Genomic DNA, 9,719 nt, shown 5'->3' on the forward strand with positions numbered 1-9,719 from the left:
CTGAAAGATAGGCGAAAACGAAACCAGTCAGAGACAAAAAAAAAAACAAAGGGGTGGAGAGACGAATTTTAAAGGAGGCTATCTACGTACGTGCCCGGGTCGCAGTACTAAGGCCCAACCCAACCAAAACCTCTTCCCCTTGGAAGTCTGAACAATCAACAGGCCCCTCATGGTCCAGCACCTCCCGAAGTAGAGCGAGGGTTCTCGCATCTTCACCCTCGAGAAACGGTTTGCGACTCATCGCGACTGTATCCGGGGTTCCCCATTTCAAAGGGACCGGCCAAGGCTCGCTGGACTCCGTGTCCTCGACATAAAAGAACCTGTTCCTCCACAGGTGTATGGAGGTGGGAATGCCAGTGATCATTTTTATCTCCGGACGCTGGCTAATGTAAATCCAACCCCCACCCTTGTGCTTCTTCAATTGCGCACACGCGCGGAACAACGGTACTGACAAGTCCCTCCGAAGCCGGCCCCGAATGAGGTATACAAACCCCGTGAGCAGCCTCCACGAGTTCGGCGCCACTTGGGCCGGAGCTAGCCCGTAATGCTGAAGCACCGAAGCGTAGAAGGGGTGTAGAGGAAATCGGAGTCCGGCCCTCAGTGACTCGTCATATATGCAAATGTCGGAGCTCTCGTTACAGGCTCTATCTCCCTCCGTCACCTCCCTCAGTCCAAACCTGGATGGGATGCAGTACTTATCCCTAATCACTGCCATGGCGGACTCATCCAGGTAGTTCTCCTCATTGAGAGCCTGTATGTTGTAGGTAGGGTTGGCATCCATACGGGCCCGTGCTACGACCTCAACGGCCCGGCCTGGTTGAAACGTTGTGGACGCCTCGCCGGCGTCACTACCAACACTCCCCCCTTGTGGGACGTAACTATCCGTTAGAAGCGGAGCGGTGTTCAGGTCTAATATCGCCTCGTCCTCCCCCTCCTCATCACTACCTATAACAGTCACACTCGCCATTTTCGGGGCCGGTGACCAAGTAGGCCTATCCTCGATCCTAATCAACGATCTAGACCCTGAACTACTAGAAGACGACTCTCCCGAACCGGACTCAGAACTAGAGCTACTAGACATGAAAGCAGGAAAAGAAATGAATGAGACGCGCTCAAGAAAAATTACCGGATCACACTGAATGCTCCCGAATCCACCGCCGTTCACAAAACTACACGGCCCGAACTGACCTTCGCCGAACTGGACTTCGCCGAACCGACAGAGGAAAAAGAGGGGAGAAGGAGGAGAAGTAAAAAGTGAAAGTGAGAAGGCAAAACCCACTCTTATATAGATTTCTCTGAGGCAGTGTGCATTAAATGAAGGGCGCACGTCTCGAGGACGCCCGAGGGGTGCCACGTGTCTTGTATTAATGGCGGGCACAAACTTCGAGACAAGTTCCAAGCAGTCCGGCCCAAGCCGGACTGGATATGACGCGTTTCGCTAAACGACAAAAGGCAGTCCGGTCCAAGCCGGACTGGATATGACGCGTTTCGCTAAACGACAAAAGCAGTCCGGCCCAAGCCGGACTGGATATGACGCGTTTCGCTAAACGACAAAAATCAGTCCGGCCCAAGCCGGACTGGGTCGCTAAACGACAAGAGGCAGTCCGGCCCAAGCCGGACTGGATACGACGCGTTTCGCTAAACGACAAAAGGCAGTCCGGCCCAAGCCGGACTGGATATGACGCGTTTCGCTAAACGACAAAAGGCAGTCCGGCCCAAGCCGGACTGGATATGACGCGTTTCGCAAAACGACAAAAATCAGTCCGGCCCAAGCCGGACTGGGTCGCTAAACGACAAGATTAGTCCGGGCTGCCCCAATTTCCGGACTGATTCAGACTCCGGACTGCCTCCATTTTCCGGACTGCCTCCAGATTCCGGACTGCCTCCAGATTCCGGACTGCCCCAATTTCCGGACTGCCTCCAGATCCCGGACTGCCTCCGATTTCCGGACTGCCTCCATTTTCCGGACTGTCTCCAGATTCCGGACTGCCACCAGATTCCGGACTGCCTCCAAAATCCGGACTGCCTCCGATTTCCGGACTGCTTCAGATTCCGGACTGCCTCCACATTCCGGACTGCCTCCGATTTCCGGACTGCCCCAATTTCCGGACTGCCCCAATTTCCGGACTGCTCCGGAACCCGGACTGCCCCAATTTCCGGACTGCCTCCAGATTCCGGACTGCTCCTGAATCCGGACTGCCCCCAGATTCCGGGCTGCTCCAAAATCCGGACTGCTCCAGATTCAGGACTGCCACAGGACAAGCCTCGACCACTCTCAATCGGAAGCGTACCCCACCATATTTCCCCAAGTCACCATAATAACTTGGAGAACTGGGGGGCAACTGATGGGGTGCGACAGCGCAGCAGCCTGTTAGCTTCCAACACGTGGCTAGAGGAGGGCCCACCGCAGGACCCTCGCCAGCAGGGGTAGTTTGGTAATTCCCTCGGGGTAGGTGAACCCGAACCTATAGCTGGTCGACACCTGCGTTGGAGGCATTAACTCCCAACCTACCCCAAACCTTCCTTATAAAAAGGCTTCCAAAGCTCATAAATCGGGTATTGAAATTTTCACCCGCCACACTTAAAAACACCCTCTTCACTCCGGCTCATACTGACTTGAGTGTCGAAGGGCCTGTCCGGAGTACACTCCGGGTCGGTCATTCTGACCTCGTTTGCTCCTGTGCAGCACACAGCTCGTCCGGACTCTACTTCCTCCCAGCTCGGCTCTTACGTCACTGCCATATCTGTTAACCGATTTTGGGCATAACACCCCCGAAACCGAAATTTAAAACCTTGGCCAACAGTAAGGCATACCGGTTGGCACGATTGGGGGTGAACTGTGCTAGCTTGAACAGATTTAATTTCCTTCCCCCTTCATTTTTTCGTCTGCTGCTTTATAGTTGTTTTCATTGACTTTGTTTTTTGTGGCCTTTAATGACCATCTCAATCGCCTCTTTTTTGTCCATATAATTTAGCATCATTCAAAAAAAGCAAACCAAAAGCCTAAGAAAGGCACTCAAAGTGAAAATTAAGAGGGTTTTTAACCATTAACAAAAAAATGTACTCTCCTTCAAACAGTAGGGACCCATAAATTTACAAGGTGGTCAAAAAGCATGAACTAAACTTTTAGGCCATGTGTGGAAGCCATGAATTTTTTTTCATGAAAAATTAGTTTCTACAAGTGGTGAGAGAGGGGTAGGGTGAGTGGGAGGAGAGACTTGACAGGGCACGAATGAGTATACGGACAGAAGTGGCTAAAAAGCAAGGAAAAAGTCAATCATATTTTGATTAGACTTTTTTGTTTCCTTGTTTTTCCAGCTTTTCTTACCCTCTCCTCACTCGGTCCCTCTCGTATCCATACCTCTCCAAGCCTCCCTCATCATTGGGTAAGCTAGTATTCCAGGAAAAAAAATCCAGGGTATCCAGACGTGCCCTTAAGGCCTTGTTTTATCTTTGATTTTGTGAACCGCCTGTGAATCACTCAAAATTATGTTTAATTTTGAATCAAATAATCTGTTTTGGACTCGCAGTCGATTCTCAGAATTAGCAACAAACAGGGCCTAAGTCCATGTTTGGCAACCATGAAATTCTTTTTTGGGCGGTTCTACGAAAAAATGTCCGTTACTTCGCCTTATTTGCAAAAGCAGTCTTCTAGTTTGGCAATTTGCAAATGAAGGCATCACAATTGAGTAAATTTTGCAAATCCAGGCTTGCATTCAATTTGTGACAAAATTACCTATAGTAGATTTTTTTCTCATAATATGTCTGAAATATCCTTATATGTGAAAAGATAAAAATTACCGCAAGTAAAAATCATGATTTATTTTGGAAAATGATAAAAGTATCCCCTTTTCACTCTTCTGCCCTTCTACTGGTTATGGGACCCACGCCATTAAACACATGAGTAGGGGTGTCAATGGAGCCGGACGGTCCGATGGACCATCCAAATCCTAACTCAAACGGACAAGATACTAGACACATTACGAGGATCCGTTGACACATTTCAAGACCCTATCATAGGATCCAGAATTGTTACTGATCGGATCCAGGCAACCAACAAAAGCCCGCAGGATGGTCTTAAATCTGATTTTATTATACTATTTTACAAAAGACCATCTAATTTTATATAACTTTATGTACTATTTAGGTGTATTTTAGTAAAAAAATCATACGTATTTTTTCAAATTATTCCTATTTCTAGCCTTTTTTTCATTCATCTCTCAAGTCTCAAGTCTCAAGTCTCAAGTCACCCCCTTCGATCTCTAACTATCTGTAACTGTGGCTCACTCTCGTATTCGCCCTCTTTCAATAATTTTAACAGTAAAACATAAGTATGACCTACCAGGAGACTCCGATGGATGGTCAGAATTGCAATGGCTTGTGTCCAAAACGTTGGAACTAAGACATAGCGGATTCGTTGACACCCCTACAACTGAGATAAAATTTTTGGCCCCGCGATGAATGAATTTGAGTGGAGTTGGTGGGACGTATCCTATACATAGATCTAGGTGGACTGGTGGAGACTGTGGTTCTACTCATGGCCTCATGGGTGTTGAATGGTGGGGGCCCCACCATATGCATGGTTCTGGGTAAACAATGCGGGCTCTACAACATGAAAACCTGAAGTGCAAAATGATGGGTCCTACCATATCAGAACATGTATTATAAAATGATGGACCTCATCCATGCCGGATGAGGTATAAAAACATCTATTGCAGTAAATTTTTTCTATGGAAAAGGTTTTCCAATAAAAATTTTATGAAAAGAACACGATTGACAAAGGAAAGAGATGTTTAGTATACAATATAAATTTGGTCATTTTATGTGAAAAAAATATACGATGGATACTATGGACACAAATCGATTGCAAGATTGGATTTGCAATATTCTCTGAAACGTGAAGACTCTATTCGAACATTGACAAATTAGAAGACTGCTTTTGCAAAATGCCAATTTTTTTTTCCATGAAATATTAGCTTACAAAGTGTTGACAGAGCAGTAGGGAGTATGGTTGCAACTCGGGTCGGGCGGATCGGGTTTTCCAAAACCCTACCCTACCCAAGAAACTATCTCCGGTCGGGTCCAAGGTTATCTGGAAGGGACGGAGATGCGGCGGGGGAAGGAAAATACTTTCGGAGATCAAGATTGGACTTGTTTCTCATCAGAAACGGAGACAAGAGCTGATTGGATCGGGATGAGGGAGACCACAAGCAAGCCACCTATCGCCACAATAAAGACCTCAAAGAAGGATAGAAAGATAGGCGGGATGATAACCCCTCGATGACGGCAGAAATTTCTGAATCCAAGGTGATGAGAATGAGATTCATTCCGGTACGCGGTACGGAAATGGGTGCGGGGTACGATGGTAGCCCGGTACACGGTAGAATGAGGGTAAGCTAAGTTGGTTTGATATATGGGATCACAGGTCGGTTTGGAGCGCTAATCCGTGTCGCTCCGGTGCACTCTCTAGTTTAATGTTATGCGAAGAGATGCTAAAGCATTGTTAGGCCTTATCTTAAATATGATGGTCAAGCATATCAACCGGTAGCTGCTAACAGTTTTTAGGAAAGGTAATCACTTTTGACAGCTATTTAAAAAGGACATTAAAACTTGTAGTGCCAATATTGGTTTTTGGGAAAGGCAATAACATTTGACAACATTTTAAAACTTTTTAGTGCCAATATCAGTGGGCTTGTGGTCAGATTTTTTGTTTAATATTTTTTTAAGTGGCCTCATGCCTTCCAGAGTTTCCTTTTTCCCTCCTTTCTTACGCAATCTACAAACCCCCATTTCTTTATGCAAAAACAAAGAAGCAAGGAAGGAGCTTTTAAAATATTGTGCATAAATTATATTTCGATTGGCGATCTGCAGTTGAAGTTTTCTGTGTGAGCAATTGTTTCAGGTTAGTTTCTTTACCTCTTTCTTAGTTTCTTCTTTTTTTCGGCCTTAAGATCAGATTAAAGCTGGGAACATAAGTTGTTTTTTGTTCTCTCTCTCTCTCTCTCTCTCTCTCTCTCTCTCTCTCTCTCTCTCTCTCTCGGGTCGCCATTTTTGGCTATCCGGGTTGAAAACGACCCACGTTTGGGGGTTGGCGACCCTGGATCGTGAGTCGGAGGGTGTGAGGGCGATCCCGGTAACATTGGTAGGGTCAGGTTAGATTTTTTTAAGGAAAACCCGTGATTCATAAACTCAACCCTACCTGAGATAGTTTCTCGGGTCAGGTCGGGTTTTTCCACATTCTGGCAGTTAAATAATGTTAATTTTCGTCAATTACTAAAACTAAAGTTTCATGAATAAAAAATAGAAAATTAAGAGACTATTAAAATTGATTTTTAAACTCCAACTGTGTATCAAAAGAAGTAATGTGGTGATCACGCTCCCCCACATAAATCCGCCCAAATAATAGTTTATAAATAGAATTTACATCACATATGCATGGAAAATGACATCAGTACAACCATGTTTTTATTTATGCACTAAACCCATCTTGTTGTTTATTATTTAAAGAGCTATCAAGGGTTAATGTAGTTCCCAAAAAGCTCTTACAAGCCAATTAAAAAGGAAAAGACACGCTGCATTTGTGCAATTATTAAATTATGATTGTGCTATATCATTTCCCTATCCGTTTGGTTGCCGGAATTTTTTTGGTTCTTGGGATTTTTGCTGAACCAAAAACTTCCTGAGAGATTTGGTGGGAAAAAAACTCCCTGGAAGTATCCCGGTAAAATAAAAATCCCATGTTTGGTTGACCAGACTATGGTGGGAAAAAAAATGCTTTGTTTGGTTGCTTGAACTGTTGAGAAGAAAAAAAATTCTTTGCAAGCTTATTTTTGGTTCCTGGGGGTAATTTTTTTTCCTTCCTGGGGTTTCGTGCGGGATTATTTTGGTTCGTGGGATTATTTTGGGCCCACCAACCAAACGGCACAAAAGTCCCAAGAATCAAAAAAATTCCGGCAACCAAACGGAGCTTAATTACTTCGCAGATTAAATGGTTAGGACTATCTGATTTGCATGATTTATCAAGCCCTTGCCAACCCATCTGGTGGGCCCCTACTGGGCGAGAATAACCTCAGATAGATTGGGTGAGTTAGCCCAAATTCAAATCGGGCAGAGGCAGGCCTATCTTGCATTTCTTTACATGGCTTTACTTGGCTTTACCAGTGTTTTAATTGCATACAAAATCCTTCCATGGACCATGGACTTTACTTGCCAAAGAATGCTTAAGCATCCAAACAGAACTTAGATCTCCCTGTAAATGTTTCTTACATTAGGGATTTGCTAGGGACTATCGCAGAAGGCATTTTGCGGATGGGCTGTTACACGAGAGAGCAACGACATAGGCTCAGATTTTGTCTTATTCATTTAGGGCCCGTTTGGATGCCGAGAAGATTTTGATTTGGATTTCTCACATTTGCAGCCCTTTTCGCGTTGTAATTTGGATCGGATCAAATTCTTGGATTTCTAATTCAGTAAGCTGAGATCTATTCATTTTGCAGTCAAAACTCAAGTCCAAATCCAAATACAAAATATGAGGTATTCAAATGGCCGTTAATTCATCTGAGGTGGATTCTCTCTAATGCAACAGCCTGTCTGCGAAATGTCTTCTGTGATGGTCCCCAGCTAATCCCCTTATATTAACATTCGACAGGCAATACATTTAGGCTATTTTTTAGGTGTTAGGGTTTTTCTTGGGAGTGAAAAGCAGAGCCGTTGTCTTGAAGCAGTTCAAATGCCTCCAATATCGTAAATCTGTAAGTTCCATCGATACCCTTTCCCCTTTTCATGCAATGTTTAGTTTTCTTCACAGAAAAATACTCCAATTCAGTACTATAGATTCAGCAAGCCATGTCTATTTCCTTCAAAACCCATCTCTCAAATCTTTTTCCCACGCCACAAACACTACAAATCAACCATCTTTTACCCTCTCTTACCTCATGAACACATGTGGGTTATCATCAGAAAATGCTCTTTCAGCCGCCGAAAAAATCCATCTCAAAAACACAGAAAACCCAGACTCAGTTCTCAAACTCCTCCAAAATCATGGATTCCCCAAATCCCACATCCCACATCTTATCTCCAAGCGCCCAAAACTGCTGTCAGCCAATCCAGACAAAACCCTAAAACCCAAAATTGAATTTTTCCTAGGTTTGGGCGTTTCAGGTCCAGTCCTTTCAAATCTCTTTTCTATAGACCCCAACCTCTTTACAATGAGTTTAAAGAATCGAATCATCCCTTCCTTTCAATCTCTTAAAAGTCTCGTCGGTAGCCATGAAAATGCTGTCATTGCTTTTCAACGCTCAACTCGTCTTTTACAGCAACAATTTCAGAAAGTAGTTAGGCATAATATCTCAGCCTTGAAAGATCATGGTGTGACTCAATCCAATATTTCAAAGTTCATTGTAAACTATCCTAGAGTTCTGTTGTTAAAACCTGAATTGTTTACGGAGAGAGTTGTAATGGTCAAAGAAATGGGTTTCAATCCTTCAAGTTGGACATTTTGCCTAGCTGTTCGCGTGGTTTCGGGTATGAGTAAATCAACTTGGGAATCAAAGTTGGAGGTTTATAGGAGCTTGGGTTTTTCTCAAGATGAGATTTCTTCGGCATTCAAAGTGCAACCCATGTTTATGCTCACATCGAAAAAGAAGATTATGACAGTGATAGATTTCCTTGTGAACGAAATGAATTGGACGCCATCGTTTATTTCCAGATGCCCAAATCTTTTCCTCCTTAGTTTGGAGAGGAGGATTATTCCAAGAGGTTTAGTTTTGCAAATCCTCTTGTCAAAGGGTCTGATAAATAAGGAACTGAATCTTACATGGGCTTTGAAATCGACTGAAAAGGACTTTTTGGAGAAGTTTGTGATCAAGAATAAAGATGTAGTTCCGGAAATATTGGTAGTTTACCAATCAAAGATGGGAGTTGAAGGATTAGCCATTTCATCAGACGAAATATCAAATATTGAGAAATTGTAGAATGATCAAATCACCATGGTGGAAAGACATTCTTTTTCTAGGTGGGACGTGTCACCAACTAATTGAGCTTCATCCAATCTCATGTGCTTTCTATGTTCCAATGGTTCTAGTTCTTTTGAGGTAATGCTATTATTCAAAGTTTCTTTTCTTGTACTTGTGTTGAAAGATCTGGTGGGATGTTGATTACGGCACTTTGCTTATTATAGATTGAAGACTCAAGTCCAAGAGTTTTGTTTGGAGATGAAATGAAGAGAGTTGCAATGTTGTGGTCTTCTTGACAGGACACCAAAGAAACGTTGTTCCATATTTTTTTTGGAAATGAAAGAAACATTGTTCCAATTCTTAGACTGGTATATCATTAAATTGTCAAACCTGGCCAACCCCACTGCTTTAATTTTATCATGCTTAAATTCACAAAGCAAAACACTCTGCATGTTGGGCAAAAATCTTCTTTATATTATTGTATATAATTTTGACCAAGTTTATTTTCTTTTTCTTTAATGTGGCAAGTTTGAAGTTTAATTGAATGTGTTATTTCATAGTATCATGATTTTTGACATATTGCGAGTCCTATTTTTAATGCTTCTCCATAAAAAATGCTAAATCTACTTAGGCCCGTTTGGATACCTCATATTTTGTATTTGGATTTGGAATTGAGTTTTCAGTACAAAATGAATAGATCTGGCAGCTCATGTTGGGGGAGACAGAGAGGGAAGGGGGTACTTCCTGCTGCAGGGGAGAGGTTGA

At 43.5% G+C, this 9,719-nt stretch overlaps 1 protein-coding gene across 1 annotated transcript; it reads left to right on the forward strand.

Annotated features, from left to right (window-relative positions):
• Positions 1-7,656: 7,656 nt before the first annotated feature.
• Positions 7,657-9,499, forward strand: LOC143888378 (transcription termination factor MTERF15, mitochondrial-like). The gene is made up of 2 exons (XM_077392768.1): positions 7,657-9,092; positions 9,179-9,499. Exon 1 carries the CDS (start codon positions 7,788-7,790, stop codon positions 8,970-8,972), a length of 1,185 nt encoding a protein of 394 aa, XP_077248883.1. The 5' UTR covers positions 7,657-7,787; the 3' UTR covers positions 8,973-9,092; positions 9,179-9,499.
• Positions 9,500-9,719: the final 220 nt, after the last annotated feature.

Source organism: Tasmannia lanceolata, unplaced genomic scaffold (assembly GCF_043159265.1).
Source record: "Tasmannia lanceolata isolate RefF3 unplaced genomic scaffold, GAP_Taslan_0.1 ptg000012l, whole genome shotgun sequence".
Lineage (NCBI taxonomy): Eukaryota > Viridiplantae > Streptophyta > Magnoliopsida > Canellales > Winteraceae > Tasmannia > Tasmannia lanceolata.

Coding starts and splice junctions, on each gene's coding strand:
- LOC143888378 (XM_077392768.1), top strand. CDS start 7,788: ATGTTTAGTTTTCTTCACAGAAAAATACTCCAATTCAGTACTATAGAT.